The sequence below is a fragment of the Papio anubis genome, chromosome 12 (genome assembly GCF_008728515.1).
Source record: "Papio anubis isolate 15944 chromosome 12, Panubis1.0, whole genome shotgun sequence".
NCBI lineage: Eukaryota > Metazoa > Chordata > Mammalia > Primates > Cercopithecidae > Papio > Papio anubis.
The window spans coordinates 113,699,253-113,722,651 of NC_044987.1; the positions used below are offsets into that span (position 1 = coordinate 113,699,253).

The window sequence follows — 23,399 nt, forward strand, 5'->3', positions numbered from 1 at the left end:
GCCCCGCGCGGTCTGCCAGGCCCCCGGGCCGGCCATACAGCAGCTGACCCAGCTAGGTCAGTCCTATAAGGGCTGACCCAAATAGAAGCGAGTGACCCTCCCTGGGGGGCCGCGGCGCGGTTTACAAAGCGCGAGATTCGGCGGCCGGCAGCGCTGCGGTCCCAATGCGCGTGCTGGGGACTTGGACCTGGGCCTCACAGCCCTGGCCCGCGAGCCGCCGCGACCCCTTCCGTCTCTGTCGCGGATGTCAGGCAAAGCCTATATCCCTCGTAAGACAGCGGCCTCTTTTGAAAGTATCCGTGAGAGCACTACCCGGCCTGCGGAGCCCCAGTCGACGCACAGAAAAGGCTCGGCGGCACAGACGCGGGCTTTATTAACATTTAGTAGTGAGCGCGGCCCGCGGGACATCGCGGGGACTCGGGTCCGGGTGACGCAACGGTTAAGCCTGGTTCACGACTTGGCGCAGGCACTTGGAGGGTAGCCCGGAGCCGGAGGGCGGGGCCACGAGCCACTTCTGGCGGCTATGGGCGGAAAACCCAAAACTTCCGATGGGACCAAGCCTTCTGCGGCTTCACATGCACCGGAAGGGAATCTGGGTCAGCCCTCCCACCGAAAGAGGGAGCACGGATCCTCTTTTGCATAAGGCCTGAGGGAAGCACTTCCGCCCATATCCAAGATGGCCGACCAGGACAGTGAGAGCGGGTGGAGTTTCGGGGCGTGGAGCGAAGGTCACTGGGAGGGGGCGGAGCTTCCCCTGCCCAAGTTCCGATCCCACCAGGACTGGAAGACTCGCGTCCAGCTGGAGCTTTGCCGCATCTGCGTCGCTGTGCCCGCGCTCTTCGGGCGAGGAAGTCCCTTCCGGGTTGTGGGAGAAAAGGGTTACATGAGTTAGATTACCATGGCAGCTGGTGCCAGGCTCTCCACTTCCGTGAGCCTTCCTCTAAGTGAGATCGGGGGGAGATAATGAAGGCCACAACTCCCAGGAGGCTCCACGCCGGGTGGTCAGGGACGCTCGGGAGGACGCATGGGCCCCCAGGAATGGGAACTGGTTAGATCCCAGGAATTCCGTGCCGGGGACGGGAAGAGAGGATGCCTAGGGCCCTAAATGGAAAGGCCAGAGCTGGAGACCTAGCACCCAGAAGATGGGACCGCAATTCAAGAATCAAGGCTGGGAGTGGTGGTGAGCGCCTGTAATCCCAGCACTTTGGGAGGTTGAGGCGGGAGGATCCTTTGAGGCCAGGAGTTCCAGGATGCGATGAGGCGTCATCGCACCACTGCACTCCAGCCTGGGCGACAGAGCGCACAGGTGCCAGCAAGGAGCACAAATACCAGCATGCCTAGTCTTCCAAGAATTCGGGGAATCCAAGAGCTTTGGCCTGGAGTGGGAGCTAGACTACACGTCCCAGCATGCCCTGTGACACACACACCCCCACATCCAACCACCAGGAGGGGGAAATTCTGGGACTTGGAAGGGAAGAGCTGGCGGGGCGGGGGGGTTAGGGGGAGGTCTTGTGACTACAAATCCCATAATGCTATGGAGCTAGGAAGGGGCAGGACGGCGTTGGGGAGGGATCGTGGGACATCAGATCCGGACGTGCCTTGGGACTAGGAAGGGACAAACCGGCGCGGGGCGGCCTGGGACTGCAGGTCCTGGCACGCGGGGGACCGGCGCTCACCTTAAAGGAGTCCACAAACTCGTCACTCATCCTCCGGAGCTCGCGGCCATAACGCTGTGCTGCCCAGAGGTTGGGGGGCGCGGAGCGCGAGCGGCCCCGAAAGGGGCTGGGCTCCTCCTCCATCCCTTCGTCCTCCTCCGTCCCCGCGGGGTAGGAGCTGTGGCGACTCCGCGTCTCCACAGCCCCAGCGCCTGGAGAGGGTCAGTGGGTAGGGGGCGACGTTAATCTCAGCTCCTCTAAGTCCCTGGCCCTGCCTGAACCCTCCCCATCAGCTCTGCAGGCCCACTCGTAGGTCTTCCAGGGGCGCATCACAGTCCACCTCTCGGAGCCCCAGTCCCTTCCAGGGAAGCTCTAGGGCCTTTGTTGAAGATTCAGGTTAACTTTTCATTAATCCCACGAATCCTTACTGAGTGCCAATAATGGGTGAGGCCCTGTGCCCGGCACAAAATAAGGGCATAAGAAATACTAGTTACATCACGAGGTCCGGGGATCGAGACCATCCGGCCAACATGGTGAAACCCCATCTCTACTCAAAACACAAAAATTAGCTGGGCATAGTGGCGCACGCCTGTAGTCTCAGCTACTTGGGAGGCTGAGGCAGGAGAATCGCTTGAGCCCGGGAGGCAGAGGTTGCAGTGAGCTGAGATCGTGCCACTGCACTCCAGCCTGGGTGACAGAGTAAGAATCCGTCTCAGAAGAAAAAAAAAAAAAAGAAAGGCATATTATTAGAGCAAAACCTTCATGGGGCTTCGTGGCAAGCCCTGGGTTGGTAGCTATTTCATAGCGTCTATTCTACATCAGCGGAAGCCAATCCCTTGGACAGGAAAGTGTCCTGCCACAGCTGGCAGGATTGAACGCTGCCTCTGCAAGGGACCTGCAAAGCCCCTGGAGAACAAGAACCTGTCCGCTACATGTCTGCATCCCCCCCAGAGCCTTCTTTGGAGACAGTGTCTGGAACTGTTGACGTTTTTAGGTACCATTGATGGTGCACTTATGTGTAGGCCAAGACATTCCCTCATTATCCTCCTAACCACCCTAGGAGGTGAGTACTAAACATGCTTAGGTGAGAAGACAGAAGCTTAGAGAGTTAAGACTTGCCCAGTTTCTGTGAAGCTGTGGAGGCCTGAGGCTGGAAGGTTCCAAAGGCTTGGTGGAATCCAGAGTCCAGTGATTATCAGTGGAGCTCTGTGTCTCTCCCCTTGTCTATTCAGCCTTTGACTCTCTGAGCCTGTGTCCTCACCTTTATGAGGGGATAATCCTAGCCCTGACTCCCAGTGATTGTGTAAAGGTCACATAAAATAAAAAAATGTGAAAGTGCTTTGTGGCTGGGTGTGATTCCTCACACCTGTAATCCCAGCACTTTGGGAGGCCGAGGCAGGCAGATTACTTGAGTTCAGGAGTTTGAGACCAGCCTAGGCAACATCGCAAAACCCCATCTCTACTAATTTAAAAAAATTATAGGCCGGGTGCGGTGGCTCACGCCTGTAATCCCAGCACTTTGGGAGGTCGAGGCGGGCGGATCACAAGGTCAGATCAAAACCACCCTGGTTAACATGGTGAAACCCCGTTCTCTACTAAAAATAAAAAAACAAAACAAAACAAAAAATTAGCCGAGCATAGTGGTGGGTGCCTGTAGTCCCAGCTATGCGGGAGGCTGAGGCAGGAGAATGGCGTGAACCCTGGAGGTGGAGCTTGCAGTGAGCGGAGATCACGCCACTGCACTCCAGCCTGGGCGACAGAGCGAGACTCTGTCTCAAAATAAATAAATAAATAAATAAATAATAATAATAAAAGAAGGCCAGACGGGCAGTGGCTCATGCCAGTAATCCGAGCACTTTGGGAGGCCAAGGCAGGTGGATCACCTGAGGTCAGGAGTTCGAGACCATCCTGGCCTCAAACTGGTGAAATCTTGTCTCTACTAAAAATACAAAAATTAGGTGTGGTGGTTCACGCCTGTAGTCCCAGCTCCACAGGAGGCTGAAGCAGGAGAATCGCTTGAACCCAGCAGGTGGAGGTTGCAGTGAGCCGAGATTGTGCCATTGCACTCCAGCCTGGGCGGCAAAGCGAGACTCTGTCTCTAATAATAATAATAATAATAATGACAAAAGAAAAAAGAAAGTGCTTTGCAGGCCGCAAATACACTATGGGTTATTATTCAGAGGCCCGCCTACTGTTTGAACTGTGTTTGAACTGTGCTCCATGCCATCTCCCGACTGCTGCCAACTCCACTCTTCTACCCAGACTGATAAAGACTTGGAACCACGCCCTGGAGCAAACACTCAGAGCACAATGATAGAGTGAGAAGCAGGTGGGGGGCTGGGCGCGGCGGCTCACGCCTGTAATCCCAACACTTTGGGAGACCGAGGTGGGGGGATCACGAGGTCAGGAGTTCAAGACCAGCCTGACCAAGATGGTATACCCCATCTCTACTAAAGATACAAAAAAATTAGCCAGGCGGGGTGGCAGGTGCCTGTAATCCCAGCTACTCGGGAGGCTGAGGCAGAAGAATCGCTTGAACCTGGGCAGCAGAGGTTACAGTGAGCCGAGATCACGCCACTGCACCCGTCTCAAAAAAAAAAAAAAAAAATAGAGGCAGGTAGGGAACATACTTGGTGTTTATGGAAAAGTATGTCTGTCAGGGAGCTCTTTGGAGATGGTAAATTACAGGCCAGGAACTGAAAGCGGGGGATAACCATCAGAATGTCTCTTCTCCCCTCAGAGGACCTGAGGCAAGGCCTGTGGGCCAGTGCAGGGCCTCCAGGGGTCCCAGCTAGGACACATAAATGAGACACATGACTAAGAAAGCAGGTAGGCGGCTGGGCGCAGTGGCTCACGTGTTTAATCCCAGCACTTTGGGAGGCCGAGGCGGGTGTATCACAAGGTCAGGAGATCGAGACCATCCTAGCTAACACGGCAAAACCCCATCTCTACTAAAAATACAAAAAAATTGGCCGGGTACGGTGGTTCACGCCTGTAATCCCAGCACTTTGGGAGGCTGAGGTGGGTGGATCACCTGAGGTCGGGAGTTCGAGACCAGCCTAACCAACATGGAGAAACCCTGTCTTTACTAAAAATACAAAATTGGCTGGGCGTGGTGGCACATGACTATAATCCCAGCTACTAGGGAGGCTGAGGCAGGAGAATCGCTTGAACCTGGGAGGCGGAGGTTGCGGTGAGCCGAGATCGTGCCATTGCACTCCAGCCTGGGCAACAAGAGTGCAACTCCGTCTCAAAAACAAAAAACAAAAAACAAACAAACAAAACAATTAGCTGGGCTTGGTGGCGGGCGCCTGTAGTCCCAGCTACTTGGGAGGCCGAGGCAGGAGAATAGTGTGAACTCGGGAGGCGGAGCTTGCAGTGATCCGAGATCGAGCCACTGCACTCCAGCCTGGGCAACAAGAGTGAAACTCCATCGCCAAAAAAGAAAAAGAAAAAGAAAAAGAAAGCAAGCAAGTGGGCGTAGTGGCTCACGCCAGTAATCCCAACAGTTTGGGAGGCTGAGGCAGGTGGATCACTTGAGGCCAGGAGTTCGAGATCAGCCTGACCAACATGGTAAAACCCCATCTCTACTAAAAATACAAAAAAAAAAAAAAAAAAGGCCGGGCGTGGTGGCTCACGCCTGTAATCCCAGCACTTTGGGAGCCTGAGGCAGGTGGATCACGAGGTCAGGAGTTCAAGACCAGCCTGACCAACATGGTGAAACCCCGTCTCTATTAAAAATACAAAAATAAGCCGGGTGTGGTGGCGCGAGCCTGTAATCTCAGCTACTTAGGAGGCTGAGGCAGGAGAATCACTTGAACCTGGGAGGCAGAGGTTGCAGTGAGCTGAGATTGTACCACTGCATTCCAGCCTGGGTGGTAGAGCAAGACTCTGTTTCAAAAAAAAAAAAGAAAAAAAGAAATTAGCCAGGCATGGTGGCGTGGGCCTATATTCCCAGCTACTAGGGAGGTTGAGGCACAAGAATCGCTTGAACCTGGGAGGCAGAGGTTGCAGTGAGCTGAGATCTCGCCATTGCATTCCAGCCTGGGAGTCACAGTGAGACTTTGTTTCAACAACAACAACAAAAAAAGCAAGGAAGGGAACAAGAGGATGGAATCCGGAAAGGCCTAGGGTAAGGTAAGGTGCGATCAGAGTGCCTGGCCATTCTGAGCACCACCAAAGCCCGGAGCTGCCCCCAGGTCAGGTGGGGATTCCTTAAGACCCCAGAGGAGTGAGGTGGCAGTAGGGAGAGGCAGACTAGGTCAGGAGTAAAGATGACAGATGAGAGCTGGATGTGGCGGCTCATGCCTGTAATCTCAGCACTTTGGAAGGCTGAAGGATTTTGGATAGGGGCAGGAGAGCCAGGAACAGAAGGGACACTGACGGAACAGGCCTGTCCGCAGAGTAATTTCCAGTTCTGTGGGGTGGTGGATGTGGAGCAGGGGTCAGCTAGGTGGGCTGGGCCCTGGTCAAATTCCTGCTCTGACCTTGGCCCATTCTCCAACCCTTTGGGGCCCCAGTGTCTTCTGTGAAATGGAGGCAGTTCCCTATCTGCCAGGACCACCGTGACAACAAATGAGAGCAGGAGAGCCCCTACCTGCCCCTCACAGCCTGAGGGCTCTGAGAGTCCCAGCGAGGGGAATACCCAGCTCTCCCCATTGTATAGATGAGGAAACAGAGGCAGAGGTTAGGAACTTGCCTGAGGCCATGTGACTGGGACAGCCTGCTTAGCCACCTAAATACGAAGGAAACAGCAGCTGTTCTCCTCCACTAGCTCTGAGTGGGGCCACAGGACCACTGCGCTTGCCGGACACAAGGCCCCACAGGTGGAAGGTGAGTGACTTGCACCCAGGCACTTGGCCTGGGCACCGCCCTTTGCCCAGGGATCAGAACAAGCAGCAGACACTGGCCAGGTACGGTGGATGGTCGGAAGCCCTCCCTGTGTATTCATTCATTTGATCCTCGCCACACCCTATCAGGGAGCTTCCTCATGGTTGCCACTTTACAGAGGGAGAAACTAAGGCAGAGAGCCTAAGTAACTTGCCCAAGGTCACAGAGCTAGTAGGTAGCAGAGCTGGGATCCCAACCCAACCAATGTGGCTTCAGGGGCTGTGTGCTTGGCTGTCATGCCCCAGGCTCCTCTCAGCTGTACCGTGGGCTGCCTTGGAGGCCTAGGCTGGGGAAGGCTCCCTTGGGCGTTCTGCTGGCACCAGTTCTGCCAGGAGCCTGTCCTATGGGGTGGGAGTTTCTCACCAAATTCGTGGACTTAGCAACGCCAAGCCAGTTGTTATCAAGATGACACTCATTTGTGTAAATTGAATTATATACATGTAAGTACAAATATATATATATTTGTGTGTGTATATATATGTGTGTGTATATATTTGTGTGTGTGTGTGTGTATATATATATGTATGTATTTTCTCTTTAGAGGGAATCTTGCTTTGTCACCCAGGCTAGAGTGCAGTGATGTGATCTTGGCTCACTGCAACCCCTGCTCACCGGGTTCAAATGATTCTCCTGCCTCAGCCTCCTGAGTAGCTGGGATTACAGGCGCCTGCTACCATGCCTGGGTAATTTTTGTATTTTTAGTAGAGACGGGGTTTCACCGTGTTGGTGGGGCTGGTCTTGAACTCCTGACCTCAGGTGATTCATGTGCCTCGGCCCCCCAAAGTGCTGGGATTACAGGCCTGAGCCACCATGCCCAGCCCTAAACTGAATTTTTAAAAAGTGTCCTATTTATGGGAAAAAAACCCTGTGAATTCCCTGGGGGAAGGGGAGGGCTGGGGCAGGGCCTGGGCCAGCCTCTCCCTCCTCTGGGGAAGGAAGGGGGTGTGGCTCCTCCTTGGGTGCAAGCGTGGGTGGGTGCCCAGGCCTGCCTACTCTTGCCATCCGTCTAGAGCCTGGCCCGGGGCTGGGGTGTGGAAGCGGGGGATGGTGGCTGTGGCTAGAAGTGCCCCAGGCCCCAGCATGGCACCTTCAGCTTTACATTCTCTGCGTGTTGGGCTTCTGAGTCAGTGGCTGGGGCAGACATCGGTGCTGATGCTTCCGCGAGCATCCTTGCACTGGGATTTTCAGAGTCCTCAGATTCCCAAGAAGGAGAATACCAAGCTCTCCCTGTTTTACAGATGAGGAAACAGGGGCACACTTAATTACAACACTCTTGCACACTGAATTGCACACTTAATTAAAACAGTGGTGTTCTAGACCATTTGGAGCAGTCAAGCTCTGCCATCAGGCAGGGCTGGGTTTGGATCCTGCCCCAACCACATACCGACCACACACAATCTGCTGCCGGGGGAGGCTGACGTCACGGTGGCCAGTGCTGCCACCCCACCCTGGGAAGACACTTGCAGCCTGTCAGCCTCTGGCACCTGCAGGCTTCGGCCTTGACGTTAGCCTTCCAGGACAGAAGCCCCTTCAGGCCTGCAAAGAACAATCCCCAGTCTTGCTCAGAGCTGGTAAAATCAGAAAGCACTCTAAAGTTGGCAAATGTTTCCTTTTTCTTTTTAAAAAACAGTGACAGGCCGGGCGCGGTGGCTCAAGCCTGTAATCCCAGCACTTTGGGAGGCCGAGATGGGCGGATCACGAGGTCAGGAGATCGAGACCATCCTGGCTAACACGGTGAAACACCGTCTCTACTAAGAAATATAAAAAATAGCCGGGCGAGGTGGCAGCTCCTGTAGTCCCAGCTACTCGGGAGGCTGAGGCCGGAGAATGGCGTGAACCCAGGAGGCGGAGCTTGCAGTGAGCTGAGATCCGGCCACTGCACTCCAGCCTGGGCGACAGCGCGAGACTCCATCTCAAAAAAAAAAAAACAGTGACAGGGTCTCTGTCACCCAGTCTGGAGTGCAGTGGCACGATCTCAGCTCACTGCAGCCTCAAAATCCTAAGCTCAATTAATCTTCCCACCTCAGCCTCCCGAGTAGCTTGGACTACAGGCACCACCATGCCCAGCTAATTTTTTAATTTAAAAAAATTTTTAGAGACAGGGTCTTGCCATCTTTCCCAGGCTGGTCTTGAACTCCTGAGCTCAAGTGATCCTCCTGCCTCGGCCTCCTGAAGTGCTGGGATTACAGGCATGAGCTACTAAGGCCGGCTGGTAAATGTTTGTTCACTTTCTTTTCCCTTTTCCCGTTAGCTGGAAATGTTTTCTATAAAGGGGGTTCAGTGGGCCACATGGTCTCTGTGACAACCACTCAGCTTTGTGGCCAGAGCTGAAAGGAAACCATAATCAATGTGTAAATGAATACACTGCACCTTGCTGTGTTCCACTAACACTTTCTTTAGGGACCTGGAAATTTGAATTTCATAGAATGTTCACGTTACAAAATATAGTTCTTTGGATTTTTGTCCACAATTTTAAAATGTAGGCCCAATGTGGTGGCTCATGCCTGTAATCCCAACACTTTGGGAGGCCAAGGCAAAAGGACTGCTTGAGGCCAGGAGTTTGAGACCAGCCTGAGCAACATAGAAAGACCCTTGTTTCTATGAAAATTAAAATAAAAAATTAGCCAGGCATTGTGGCATGCACCTGTAGTCCCAGCTACTTAGGAAGCTGAGGTGGGAGGATGGCTGGAGCCCAGAAATTCAAGGCTTTATAAATATATAAAATACTGGGCCAGGCGCGATGGCTCATGCCTGTAATTCCAGCACTTTGGGAGGCCGAGGCGGGTGGATCACGAGGTCAGGAGATCGAGACCATCCTGGCTAACACGGTGAAACCCCGTCTGTACTAAAAAAAATACAAAAAATTAGCCAGGCGTGGTGGCGGGCGCCTGTAATCCCAGCTACTCGGGAGGCTGAGGCAGGAGAATTGCTTGAACCCAGGAGGCGGAGGCTGCAGTGAGCCGAGATTATGTCACTGCACTCTCCAGCCTGGGCAACAGAGCTCAACTCAGTCTCAAAAAAAAAAAAAAAAAAAAAATTACTGACTGGGTGTGGTGGCTAGCACTTTGGGAGGCCAAGGCAGGAGGATCAGTTGAGGTCAAGAGTGAGACACCAGCCTGGCCAAGGTGGCAAAACCTCATCTCTAATAAAATACACAAAAAAATTAGCTGGGTGTGGTGGTGTGCGCCTGTAGTCTCAGCTACTCGGGAGGCTGAGGCAAGAAAATCACCTGAACCGGCCGGACGTGGTGGCTCACGCCTGTAATCCCAGCACTTTGGGAGGCCGAGGTGGGTGGATCACGAGGTCAGGAGATCGAGACCATCCTGGCTAACACGGTGAAACCCCGTCTCTACTAAAAACACAAAAAATTAACCGGGCGTGGTGGCGGGCGTCTGTAGTCCCAGCTACTGGGGAGGCTGAGGCAGGAGAATGGCGTGAACCCGGGAGGTGGAGCTTGCAGTGAGCTGAGATCGTGCCACTGCACTCCAGTCTGGGAGACACAGCGAGACTCTGTCTCAAAAAAAAAAAAAAAAAAAAAAAAAAAAGAAAATCACCTGAACCTGGAAGGTAGAAGTTGCTGCGAGGCGAGATTGCACCACTGCACTCCAGCCTGGGCAACAGAGCGAGACTCCATCTTGGGGAAAAAAAATTATATATATATTTACATATATATAAATACATATATAATAAAAATATATACATAAAGTAATAACAATGTCAGTACTAATAATAAGAGCAGCAAACACTTAGCCCCTCCTCTGTGCCAGGCACTGTTTCCAAGCACTTTTCCTGTATTAACTCATCAGGTCCTTGCTATACCCCTGCGAGGTTGGACTAGTTCTATTCCCGCTTACAGATGAGGAAACTCAGGTAGATGGAGTTCATTAACCTGCTCAAGCTCAACCTGCTAGGAAGGGCAGAGCCACATTTGAACCTGCAGTCTGGCCCAGGGGCTAGCACTGGGCTGCTTCTCTCTGCCTCTCCACTGTACACACCTGTTTCAGACACTGGGCTGTGTGGGCTGTCACAGCACAAGGTGGCTGCGGTCCCTGCCCTGGGGCACCTTAGCCTCCAGCAGGGGCCTGGTGGCAGGGGCTGTGAAGAGTGACCGAACCAAGTGTGAGCTGCTCTGCGCAGGTAGAGGGGCAGACGCCCCGTGGCTCTGGAAGGGCACTGGCACTTGCTGATCTCTTTTGGGAAATCACTTGCTTTGGAGACACTGAAAACTACATCAAAAGGTTCAGAAATCCAGCTCTGTCCTCACCTAGCAGCTGTCTTCTCCCGCAGCCCTCTTTCCTTCGGGTCTGCAGCTGGGGGTGGGGGGAGGTGTCGCCCGCTTTGCTCCTTATTACCTCGCAGGCCCCTCCCATGCCCTGCTCCTGGGTCAAGTCCATGGCCAGTGCAGAATGTTACTCCTGTCCTCTGCCACTCCACCAGCACCCCATCTCCTTTCTGTACCTTGCTACTCCTTCTATCATGATCTTGTCCCACTCTCCCCTCAGACTCATTCCCAGGGACATAACCTAGGCCTTGTCACCATCAAATAACTCCATCCCAAGCTTCCCACCAGCTGACCCGACCTGTGTGGATCATACCCCTGGGACCCCAACTCCAACCATGCTGCGGCTTCCCAGGGCTTGCTACTTTCCCTGAAGCTCAGCCAGCTTGGACCCCACACCTACCCTTCCTTCCTTTGCACACACTTGAAGCCCCTACCCCTAACTGGGCTGAGACAAGCACGACTCTGATTGACTCCAACTCCCAGCCAGCTCCCACTAGCACCCTGCTAAAAATCCCACCAGATGCTTAAAATCCACCTCTAGTGGCCGGGCGTGGTGGCTCATGCCTGTAATCCCAGCACTTTGGGAGGCCGAGGCAGGTGGATCACGAGGTCAGGAGTTCGAGACCAGCCTGGTCAACATGGTGAAACCCTGTCTCTACTAAAAATACAAAAATTAGCTGGGCATGGTGGCACATGCCTGTAATCCCAGCAAGACTCCATTCCAAAAAAAAAAAAAAAAGCCACCTCTAGCCCACCCTCTAGGGTGGCTTCCAGATCCTTCCCCACCCTTCAGTGTTTCTTCTCTATTAAACGCAACTTCATCTTACTGGATGCTCAAGCCAGATTCCTTGGTGTTGGCTGGGCTCTGTGGCTCATGCCTGTAATCCCAGCACTTTGGGAGGCCAAGATCACTTGGGGCCAGGAGTTCAAGACCAGCCTGGCCAACATAGCAAGACCTTATCTCTAAAATTAATAATAATTTATTTTATTTTTATTTATTTTTTGTTTTTTGAGATGGAATCTTGCTCTGTCACCCAGGCTGGAGTGCAGTGGCACAATTTCAGCTCACTGCAACCTCCACCTCCTGGGTTCATCCAGTCCATCAGCAGATCCTGCCAGTTCTGCTTTAAAAATAAATCCAGAGGCCAGCTACTTCTCACCACCTCCCTGGTGACTTTCTGAATGTCTAAATCTGACCATGCTGCCTCTGTTCAAAGCCTTTCCAGGTTTTCACCCAAAGGCAAAGTCAGAGTCCTTACAATGACCTCCAACTTTAGGTCTCCAAAGACCCTTTCCTAACCCCCTCCCCTAGGCCCACCCTAGCTGGGAGCAGGTGTTGCCCTCAGGGCCTTAGCACCTGCCCTTCCCTCTGCCTGGAACTCTCTTCCCATCCTCCCTGTGGCCTTGGTTCCAGTGGTGCTTCTCACCAAGTGAGTGCTGACCACCTCTGCTACCATCACTCCCCCAGCCCCGTGACTCTGGAGTCTCTTTTTTTTTTTTTTTTTTTTTTTTTTTTTTTGAACCCAGAGTCACCAAGCTCTCTCTGCTGCCCAGGCTGGAGTGCAGTGGCGGATCTCAGCTCACTGCAAGCTCCGCCTCCGGGTTCCATCATTCTCCTGTCTCAGCCTCCCGGTAGTTGGGACTACAGGCCACGCCACAGCCCGGCTAGTTTTTGTATTTTAGTAGAGACGGGGTTTCACCGTGTTAGCCAGGATGGTCTCGATCTCCTGACCTCGTGATCCGCCCGTCTCGGCCTCCCAAAGTGCTGGGATTACAGGCTTGAGCCACCGCGCCCGGCCGACTCTGGATTCTCTTAACTCTTTCTCTCTTTTTTTTTTTTTTTTTTTGAGACGGAGTCTCACTCTGTTGCCAGGCTAGAATGCAGTGGTGCGATCTTGGCTTATTGCAACCTCCGCCTCCCGGGTTCAAGTGATTCTCCTGCCTCAGCCTCCTGAGTAGCTGGGACTATAGGTGCGTGCCACCATGCTTGGCTAATTTTTGTATTTTTAGTAGAGATGGGGTTTCACCATGTTGGCCAGGCTGGTCTCCATGTCTTGACCTTGTGATCCGCTCGCCTCAGCCTCCCAAAGTGTTGAAATTACAGGTGTAAGCCTCCGCGCCCAGCTTCTCTTTTTTTTTTTTTTTTTTTTTTTTTTTTTTTTTTTGAGACGGAGTCTCGCTCTGTCGCCCAGGCTGGAGTGCAGTGGCCGGATCTCAGCTCACTGCAAGCTCCGCCTCCCGGGTTCACGCCATTCTCCGGCCTCAGCCTCCCGAGTAGCTGGGACTACAGGCGCCCGCCACCTCGCCCAGCTAGTTTTTTGTATTTCTTAGTAGAGACGGGGTTTCACCATGTTAGCCAGGATGGTCTCGATCTCCTGACCTCGTGATCCACCCGTCTCGGCCTCCCAAAGTGCTGGGATTACAGGCTTGAGCCACCGCGCCCGGCCTCCAGCTTCTCTTAACTCTTACATGCTGCCCCCATACAAATCTTCTCATCCATGATAGGATGCACTTTTGTGCTTGTCTGCTTATGGACCCACCACGTCACTAGAATGTAAGCTCCACGAGGGCAAGGATTCCTGATGCTTGGGTTCACCGAGGTCCCCCTAGCAACTGGAACAACCTGTGTCACATGGTGAACACTCACTCTGAGACACGAGTCAATGCTGAGTGTGTGTGGCGGGGGGCAGAAAGCAGGGGGAGTTTGTGAGCAGAAAAACAGCCAAGTGCAAGCTCAGGAAGTTAAAGAAAGCTGTGGAGGCCGAGCATGGTGGCTCACGCCAGTAATCCCAACACTCTGGGAGGCCAAGATGAGAGGATCGCTTGGGCCCAGGAATTCGAGACCAGGCTGGGCAACAAAGCAAGACCCCACCTCTACAAAAAATAAAAAATGAGCTGGTGTGGCAGCATGTACCTGTGGTCCCAGCTGTTCTGGAGGCTGAGGCAGGAGGATTGTTTGAGCCCAGGAGTTTGAGACCTGCCTGGGCAACAAAAGGAGACCCGCCCCTGCCCTCGTCTCTAATGAAAACATGAAAAATGTCGGGCGTGGTGGCTCACGCCTGTAATTCCAACACCTTGGGAGGCCGAGGCGGGCGGATCACAAGGTCAGGAGATAGAGACCACCCTGGCTAACATGGTGAAACCCTATGTCTACTAAAAATACAAAAAATTAGCCGGGCATGGTGACACATGCCTGTAGTCCCAGCTACCTGAAAGACTGAGGCAGGAGAATTGCTGGAACCCAGGAGGCGGAAGTTGCAGTGAGCTGAGATTGCACCACTGCACTCCAGCCTGGGTGGCAGAGTGAGACTCTGTCTCAAAAAAAAAAAAAAAAAAAAAAGAAAAAGTTAAAAATAAATTAACTAGGTGTAGTCCACACACCTGTATTCCCAGTTACTTGGGAGGGTAAGGTGGGAGGATCGCTTAAGCCCAGAAGTTCTAGGCTGCAGTGAGCTGAGATCACACCTCTGTACTCCACACCTCTGTACTCCCTCCTAGGTGATAGAGCGAGACCCTGTCTCAAAACAAACAAAACAACAACAACAAAAAAAGAAAGCAAGCTATGGGATCCAATCTGAGAGAATCGAGTGTGTGTGTTTGTGCGTAAGAGAGGGAGGGGAAGGAGGCCTCTTAAGCCTTCTTAATCCTGAAAATGGGAAGGAGGTTGTTTAAGCTTCAGTGCCAGAGTGACATGACCTAGTTTTCTATTTTTAGAGATGGGGTCTGGCTATGTTGCCCAGGTTGGTCTTGAATTCCTGGGCTCAAGCCAGCCTCCTGAGTTGCTGGGACTACAGACATGGGCCACCCCACCTGGCTTGACCTGGTTTTTGTGTTCAGAAGATATATGTTGTTGTTCCAGGTGCCAAGGCCAGTGCTGGGCACAGGGGTGGTGGAGCCTACTGAGAAATGGACACTGAACCCCAGTGTCTATCCTTCCATCTTGGAGCCTGTGCTTCCCACCCCACACAGCCCTGCTGTCTGGGAGGACCGTCTGCCCCTTGAGGTCACCTGCCCCTGGCCTTTGTGCCAGGACAGGCCTGCTGTGGGTGCAAGCCTCGGGGCAAGAAAGAACACATCTGGGAGCTGGAAGGCCCAGTCCCAGGGAAAGCATGGAGCCTGGGGCAGGGCACCAAGGAGTCTTCCAGCCCCCACCTTCTCAGGAAAGAAATGCCAGGCAGGTATGGCCTTAGGTAGGCCCCTTTTCCTTTTCGGATCACTGCCTGCCTGCCTGTCACTAATTTCTGTCCTGGCCCCACACTAATAGCTGCCATATATATATATATATATATATATTTTAAGAGATGGAGTCTCCCTAAGTCACCCAGGCTGGCTTTGAACTTCTGGGCTCAAGCGATCCTCCTGCCTTGGCCTTCCAAAGTGCTGGGATTACAGGTGTGATCCGTCATGCCTGGCAGCTACCATTTTTTAGCTTTAATGTGCACCAGCTCTGTAATCAAGTGCATCCTATATGTTCCTGCTAATTAACTCAATAGTTCTACAATGGTGGTTATTAATTGCTCTGTTTTACAAAAGAGGAAACTGAGGCTCTGAGAGGTTAGGGACCGACCCAAAGCCTTCAGTGCCCGTGGATACAACTGGGATGCAGGGAGCCAGTGGGCTGGGGGTGAGGTGACCCGGCAGGTGGAGGTGGTGGGGTACTCACCTCCATGATGGCTGCTGCTGGTTGGCTGCTCCTGCTGGTGACTGGCGTCCCACAGGAGGCCTGGGGCCTGGCGATGATGCTTGCCGGAGTCTGAGGGCTTGTCCCCCGCGGGGCTGGGGCCCAGGCCCCTCTCTGCAGAGCTGGAGTCTTCCTGCTCACTAGGCTCAAACTCTGGGATCTGGAACATGCTCTGGGCTATGAGGACAAGATGTTAGGTAGTCAAGGCACAGCTGGGGCCAACGGTGGCCCTGGAAGGCAGAGGCAGGTACCCTTGGCTCCCTCTCCCACCCTAGGGCCCCCAGGCCCGCCAGGCCTCCCGGGCCCTCATTTGTCTGCTGGGTCTGGCCTGGCAGGGAGCTGATGCTGTCGGCTCAGGGCCTCAATCTCCCCTCAGAACCCTGGTGGACCCAGGCCCCTACCCAGCCCCCGCCCCGCCCGTGGTGACGGCGCACAGGTCTCACCCCAAGCCCGATCTCGAGGCCCCTGACCCGGGCCTGCCGCCTCCCTCCTGCACCCCGGGCTCCCGGCCCTAGTTGCTTGGGCAACGGGAACTGTCAGCGACCTGGCCCAATCACCTCTCGGAACGTCACTCGGGTAGGTCCAGAGGCGGGGTCAACCCGGCCCGGCCCCGCCCCCCCGCCGGACCTACGGCTACTCGCCCGCAGCCTTTTTTCTCCCTCCTGCGGCCCTGGTGCTCACATCCTCGCTGCCTCACACCTTGGACGTGTGTGGGAGCAGGAGAGGGATTCTCTGGGGTCCCCATTTGGAACCTGGAGACCCACTTCTGCCAACAAGTCCTTCAGCCCCTCTGGACCTTAGTTTCCCCCCCGTGAAGTGGGGATAGTGACAGCTCCCCCAGGAGCCAGTGAAAACTTTGTGAAGGGAGTGATTACTGCGGGCGAAGGCGCTTGGCACAGCCACAACTGAAGCTCAGCCGTCGGATGCGATTATTGTTGCTATTGTTACCGCTCCGCCTGGACTGGGTGCCCGGTCGGAAAGTCCCGCTCCCCGCTCCTCCTCCCAGGCGTGGAAGCTTCGCGCCGCCCGCCTCGGGGGACACCTCCCGCGCCACCTCGGGGGCACTGGAGATAAGGAGAGGAACCTCCTCCCTGGCTGGGATGGCTGCCCGGGCGCGGGAGGAGGGCCGGGGACCCGGTGAGGGTGGACCGTAGGGTCCGTGGGGGCTTCACGCCTGGCAGGCGGCCGGCCAGGTGAGCAGGGCCGCGGGCGCGCCGGGGCGGGGGGCGGGCCCGCGCTGGGGATTCGGGACTCCGCGGGTTCAGGCCCGGGGGCGGGGCCCGGGGGCCATCTTGGCTATGGGCGGAAGTTTTCTTCAGAGGCCGAGAGACGGGAATCCGTTGCCGCCCCCGGCTGGGTGGCACGACCCCGATTTGGGTATAGGAGAGAGGAGCGTGGGAACTGGCGGCCCCCCATACAAGTTAAGGCGGACCGCCCAGGCACAGCCCACCCGGGGACCCCCTGGATGCGGCACGGCCCCCGCAATTCGGCCGCCCTCCAGCCGCCTCCCGTAACCCCGGGCGCCCGCCAGCGGCGCAGCTCGCGCCAATTCTCGTACGGTTTCACGCCGGGTGCGGCGCTGGACTGCGGAGCCGGTCGGGCCCCTGCGGAATTTGCGTAGCGAACAGCGCCCGCGCAGGCGCAGGAGGGGGCGGAGCAGCGGGAGCCGGGGAGCCGGAGCCCCGGGTCCCCACGACCTGAGCCGGCTCTCCCATCAGCGGCCTGAGGACCTGGCATCCGCCTCCTCCCGCCCCTTGAGGCTGGAGAGTGGACGCGGTGGGGGGGGTGGGGCGGGGGGCAGCTTTCGAGAATTACGAGGACAGAAGGCAGAGGCCCTCCCCATCCGCATTATTGGAGGAGAGCCTCCCCCAGCTTGGGGAGGGGGAGAGCGGGGCATTGGGCGCCCCCTGCAGCGGCCGCTGCCCTGACCCGACGGGCATCGGCTGGCTCTCCCCCTCCAGCCAGGACGACACGAGCGACCGAGGCCAGGGACTCCTCTCCTTGGGCCTCTGCATCCCCCCATCCCTGGCTCTGGGGTAGGCCCAGGGAGGAGACACCCCCAACCCCCACCCGGTCTGCCCTGGAGAGAAGAGACTGCCCTTCCATGCCCCTGAGTGAGGGGCCTGGGGCCCAGGCTGCCCGTGTTCCCCAAGGGCAAGGGTCTCTCTGTTGAGGAGGAGGGGCCTGTCAGCCACAACTTCTTTCCTCCTCAGCGCCCCATCTCCCTCTCTGCACCCTGCAATTCCCACCCCTCCGTATTTATTTCCCTGGCCCTGCCGACAGCCCCTCCTTCTCTGTCTCCGGGATTCAGGCCTCCCTCCCTGACATGGAGAGTAACCTGTCTGGCCTGGTGCCTGCTGCCGGGCTGGTGCCTGCACTGCCACCTGCTGTGACCCTGGGGCTGACGGCTGCCTACACCACCCTGTATGCCCTGCTCTTCTTCTCCGTCTATGCCCAGCTCTGGCTGGTGCTTCTGTATGGGCACAAGCGTCTCAGCTATCAGACGGTGTTCCTGGCCCTCTGTCTGCTCTGGGCTGCCTTGCGTACCACTCTCTTCTCCTTCTACTTCCGAGATACTCCCCGCGCCAACCGCCTGGGGCCCTTGCCCTTCTGGCTTCTCTACTGCTGCCCCGTCTGCCTGCAGTTCTTCACCTTGACGCTTATGAACCTCTACTTTGCCCAGGTAACCAACTGTGGTCCCGGGTGGGGGGTGGGAGCTGGCAAGCCTTAAGGACCCACGGGAGTGAAGGGCATCTCTGCTCCTAGGTGGTGTTCAAGGCCAAGGCGAAGCGTCGGCCGGAGATGAGCCGAGGCTTGTAAGTACTCGGGACACTGGTGGGCTCAACCTCCAGGTCAGGGGCAGGGGACAGTCCCATGTAGATCCCTTCCCACCTCTCAGGGCTGAGACAAAGACAACCCAGGGAATGTCTGTGGAAGAGCTTGGAAAAGTTAAAGCACCTGGCGCAGATGGCTCAGCAGAGGCGTTGCAGATCTGCAAGGCACAAGAATAGGAATGGTTGTGGTAGTGTGAGGGAGAGGAACCCAGTGGCATCCACCATGGAGGGTGAGCTGGAGGCTCCAGCCCATGGAAGCACCAAAGCCATATGCACTCCTGGGTGACCTGGGGCCGCAATGCCCTCGTCATTTGTACAGTGTCTTACGGTTTATAAAAAGCTTTCCCAGCCATCTTTCATTTGTACAATTTCCCTGAGAGGCTACTCTCCTCCCTTGAGAGATGAAGAAACTGAGGCCCAGCCAGGTAAGGCATCAGGATCAAGGTCGCAGAGCTGGGGCTCAGACGGAGACTTCTGACTCCAGTTGGTGCCCCTTCCGAGGTACCATGGTTGTCAGTCACCTTCTGACCTCTTTGAGCCTCAGTTTCTCCATCTATAAGAATGGAGGAACAGGGCTCAGACTGGATGCCCTGAGTTCTGTGGACATTGGGGTTTCCTGCAGGAGGTGGGGCAGGTGGTGAGTGCTGAGGGCTGTTGAGGGCCCGGGCTGACTGTGCTGTGGCTGCAGGCTGGCTGTCCGAGGGGCCTTTGTGGGGGCCTCGCTGCTCTTTCTGCTGGTGAACGTGCTGTGTGCTGTGCTCTCCCATCGGCGCCGGGCACAGCCCTGGGCCCTGCTGCTTGTCCGCGTCCTGGTGAGCGACTCCCTGTTCGTCATCTGTGCGCTGTCTCTTGCTGCCTGCCTCTGCCTCGTCGCCAGGCGGGCCCCCTCCACTAGCATCTACCTGGAGGCCAAGGTAGGGCCGCAGCACTGATGCCCAGGTGTCCTTTGGGATCTCTGGGCAGCGGTTCTCAGGGTGTAGAGGAAGCTGGGAGTCTTCTCTCCCTGAGGGTCCTCTGTTGTTACCTGTGCCAGGGGACCAGTGTGTGCCAGGCGGCCGCGATGGGTGGAGCCATGGTCCTGCTGTATGCCAGCCGGGCCTGCTACAACCTGACAGCACTGGCCTTGGCCCCCCAGAGCCGGCTGGACACCTTCGATTACGACTGGTACAATGTGTCTGATCAGGTGGGCATACGCATGTCTGCCACCTCCTTAGTAGCCATGGCACCTTGGCCCCAGCTGGCCTGGGCCCTGTCCCACTGCCCCCTTGGCGTGACTGCAGACTGGCACCAGCCCCTGCCTTCCCACAGGCGGACCTGGTAAATGACCTGGGGAACAAAGGTTACCTGGTATTTGGCCTCATCCTCTTCGTGTGGGAGCTGCTGCCCACCACCCTGCTGGTGGGCTTCTTCCGGGTACACCGGCCCCCACAGGACCTGGTAAGGGTCTGCACCCTCCCCTGTGGGCCCATGGAGAGGGGCAGATGCTGGGAATCCTGGGTTAGCATCTGGGGATGGGCAGGGAGAACAGTGTGGGACAGGAGTAAGTATCGATGATGGCTTCCTCCTCCAGAGCACCAGCCACATCCTCAATGGGCAGGTCTTTGCCTCCCGGTCCTACTTCTTTGACCGGGCTGGGCACTGTGAAGATGAGGGCTGCTCCTGGGAGCACAGCCGGGGTGAGAGCACCAGGTAGGAGCCATGGCACTGCCTCAGTACCCCTGCCCCCCTCCACCCACTGGGCTCCATCGAGCTATGGGGGACTGAGAGAGCCGGGTCTTGCCCTTCCACCCCTGCCATGGCCTTTGCTTCCCCATCTGTACTAGGTGAGGTCCCCTGGGTTCCTATGGCTAAAGCCTCCATCCCTTGCCTAGAGATGTACTTTGCCCTGGGTCCCGAAGGTCTAGGTCACAGGGGTTCTGTTCTAAGCCTCTGTTCCTCCTGCAGCTCTTGTGACTGTGGCCCTGGTCACTGTCCTGAGACTGACCCTGTTTCTCTGCTGCAGTATGTCAGGCAGTCTAGGCTCTGGGAGCTGGTATGGCGCCATCGGGCGTGAGCCGGGCTGGTATGGGGGCAGCCAGACGAAGACCACTCCTCTGCTCTTCTCCCAGGTGCCAGGACCAGGCGGCCACCACCACAGTCTCTACTCCACCCCACAGACGTGATCCCCTTCCCTCCCCCACAGAATACCCAGGCCCCAGTCCCCGTCACCCTAAGCCCCTGTGCCAAGTTTGCCACTTCTTGCCCAGGATCCTGGGGGTCGTGGCTGCCCCCTCCTCTGGCCAGCTCCTTGCTGCTCCTGTCATAGTGAGCTTGTGCCGTCCCCCTAGGATGGGGGCGTGGCCCTGGCTGCCAGATGCCCACAGCACCCTGGCATGACCTGCCACCTCCGCTTCCACACCGGAGCCAGCTACCTCTCCTGTGCCTGCCACTCAATAAACAGTGTCTGCGCCCCACAGTTGTTCACCTGTCTGTCATCTGCCTTGTGTTCCTGTCACTTTTGCCTGTTTGGCCTAAGGCTGAACAGACAGTGGCTCTTGAAGTGGGCTGCTAGGCTGGGCAGGGGCCACTTACCCCATCAAGGCTGGTGGGCTGGGAGAGGAGGGGCCTGCAGTTTGCAAGGGAAGGAGACCACACAGGCCTTTGTTCTCAAAGCTCTGCTGGCCCAGAATTGCCCCACTAACTCCAGATCCCTCTCCACTTGAACAGTTCCTACTCTTTCCTCAAGACCTGCGTCAACTGTTACTATCTTTTTTTTTTTTTTTTTGAGACGGAGTCTCGCTCTGTCGCCAGGGCTGGAGTGCAGTGGCGCTATCTCAGCTCACTGCAAGCTCCGCCTCCCAGGTTTATGCCATTCTCTTGCCTCAGCCTCCCGAGTAGCTGGGACTACAGGCGCCCGCCACCACGCCCAGCTAGTTTTTTTGTATTTTTTTTAGTAGAGACGGGGTTTCACCGTGTTAGCCAGGATGGTCTCGATCTCCTGACCTCGTGATCCGTCCAACTCGGCCTCCCAAAGTGCTGGGATTACAGGCTTGAGCCACCGCGCCCGGCCCTAATTTTTTAATTTTTTATTTTAGAGGTGGGGTTTCACCATATTGCCCAGGCTGGTCTCGAACTCCTGGGCTCAAGCAATCCACCCACCTCAGCCTCCCAAAGTGCTGGGATTACAGGCATGAGGTACCATGCCTGGCAGCTACTGAGTCTTAACCCCAATGGATTAGACTTTCTGGAGGCCCTGTTTCCCTATCACCACCCCAACCTGGTCTTTAGGAGCCAGGAGTTAGTCCAGGGCTTGCCGGGGAGTTGGCGTGGTGACTGAGCAGCCCCCATCTTCCTACCAGGGTGTGGGTTTGCGCAGATGTACAGGTGGTCCCCTAGCTGTGCCCTCTCAGTGGCCCCCTTTTCCACTGTCCTTAGTAGCATAGTCACTGCTCTCTGCTCCCATGGTCCTGGCAGGTCTGTCTGATGGCTAGGAGTCCTTTACTAGAGGGTCTGTCCCCTGCCCACATAGGTGGTTGTCCCAGCTTTTCAGAGTTCCCTTGGCTTATTGCTGGGCCTGCCTCAAAACCCTTTACTTGGGACCATCGTGGGCACCAGGCCCTCAGGGCCTCCAGAGAGGGCATCTGAGATTCAGAGAATCAGCTTGAAGCTGGACAATCACTTTTTGTGGAAAGGAAAACTCCTAACGTTTGTGGGGCACTTTATTGCGTGTGCTAGGCTCTGTTTTGAGGATTTCTAAACACTGGCCTCCTTAATGCCCAGAACAGCACCCCGAAGTGATGATTAATCACCCCTTTTCTGTAAGTGGGAACAGGGACACTCCAGAGTTTGGAAACCTCTCCAGGTTCCCTACCAGTAGGGGGTGGTCAGCCTCAAAGCCCAGCCTGAAAGCCATCCAGCATGAGGGCTGAGGACCCCAGCAGGCACCAGAGGGTCTTTGGAGAGGTCACAGGTTGTCAAGCGGGTGAGAACAGGGCAGGGCAAGTTCAGGACCAGCCAGGGCCTGGGTGTTCAGGCAGTGGGAGAGCGGATGCTGGCACCAGTGCCATGCTGGGATCTGCAGGCAGCTCCAGCCACAGCCTTCTGGGGCTGATTTCTGGTCATGGAAGTGAGAACCAAAAGCTGGGGCTGGGAGCACCCTGGAGGGATAGCCCGGGAGCAGGTAGAGGGCCAAAACTGGAGTGGGGGCAGGAAGTGCTCCAGCAGTGACTCCCCAGAGGTGGGTCCCAACCTCCATGTCGGCCAATTCCAGGTGACCCCACCGGGTTTCCCCCACTCCTTTGTCCCGCGGAGCCCCTCCCTCATGAGTGCTGAGCCCAAGGGCCAGGCTGTCCCCAGGGGCGGAGAGTTGCGGGCCCTTCCCGATCCAGTAATGGGCCTGGGAGATGCCAGATTAGCGTGTTGCCTGTCCGGAGAGGTGGGCCAGCTGATGCCCAGGTCGGGGCCCTGCCGCTGGCCACATTGGGCTCCGGTCCAAGGCTAGAAGGCTGGCCCCAGCTGCAACCCCTTTCCGGCTCCTCTGCCACCCACCTCCCGGGGCTGGCCAGCATTGGGGAGCCGGGCGGCCGCAGGTAAAGGGCTTGGGGCGGCGCCGGCGGCGAGGGCGCTGCAAGGAGGGAAGAGCGGCGCCGGAGGGGTTAACCGCGGGAGGAGGGGGGCTTCTGCCGGCGGGAGGGGGGTCCCAGCCCCAGCGGCCGCCCGCTCCGCCCCTGCCGCCTCCGCGGCCCAGTCGGCACCGGCGAGGCCGTGCTGGAACCCGGGCCTCAGCCGCAGCCGCAGCAGGGCCGACAGTAAGTGTGGGGCGGGCTCCGGTGCGCGGGCAGGACTCCGGGGCAGGGGCGCCCCGGGGGCGACTGGCCAGGCGGGGTGCCCACCTCCCACGCGTGGGCGCCTCAGGGAGTGGTGTGGCCGCCGGTCCCGCCGCCCGCCACGCTCCGAGGCGTAGCTGTGGGGACGCGGGGGAGGCGGTGGGAGCGAGCTGCGGGCGCTGCGCGGTGGCCCTGCGGTCCGGCGTGTGCACGCGAGTGTCCGCACACATGTGCGTGGGCTTTGGGTGCCCT

The 23,399-nt window shown here is 56.6% G+C and overlaps 2 protein-coding genes across 7 annotated transcripts; one reads left to right on the top strand and one right to left on the bottom strand.

The window, feature by feature from the left end:
- Positions 1–349: 349 nt before the first annotated feature.
- Positions 350–16,489, bottom strand: BAD (BCL2 associated agonist of cell death). 2 transcript variants are annotated; one of them, XM_017948297.2, is made up of 4 exons: positions 16,384–16,489; positions 15,491–15,685; positions 1,677–1,867; positions 350–855 (listed from the first exon to the last, which is right to left on the bottom strand). In XM_017948297.2, exons 2-4 carry the CDS (start codon positions 15,675–15,677, stop codon positions 730–732), a joined length of 504 nt encoding a protein of 167 aa, XP_017803786.1. In that variant the 5' UTR covers positions 15,678–15,685; positions 16,384–16,489; the 3' UTR covers positions 350–729. The 2 variants fall into 2 exon arrangements, with proteins under 2 accessions (XP_017803786.1, XP_017803785.1); XM_017948296.3 differs by lacking the exon at positions 16,384–16,489 and adding an exon at positions 15,952–16,068.
- Positions 16,490–16,523: 34 nt separating this feature from the next.
- GPR137 (G protein-coupled receptor 137) lies at positions 16,524–20,797 on the top strand. Of its 5 annotated transcripts, none has more exons than XM_009185742.2 (8): positions 16,524–16,701; positions 17,820–18,191; positions 18,275–18,324; positions 19,031–19,256; positions 19,376–19,525; positions 19,651–19,779; positions 19,913–20,031; positions 20,451–20,797. In XM_009185742.2, exons 2-8 carry the CDS (start codon positions 17,835–17,837, stop codon positions 20,716–20,718), a joined length of 1,299 nt encoding a protein of 432 aa, XP_009184006.1. In that variant the 5' UTR covers positions 16,524–16,701; positions 17,820–17,834; the 3' UTR covers positions 20,719–20,797. The 5 variants fall into 5 exon arrangements, with proteins under 5 accessions (XP_009184006.1, XP_009184007.1, XP_021781306.1 ...); XM_009185743.3 differs by lacking the exon at positions 16,524–16,701 and adding an exon at positions 16,765–16,885; XM_021925614.2 differs by lacking the exon at positions 16,524–16,701 and adding an exon at positions 16,768–16,928.
- Positions 20,798–23,399: the final 2,602 nt, after the last annotated feature.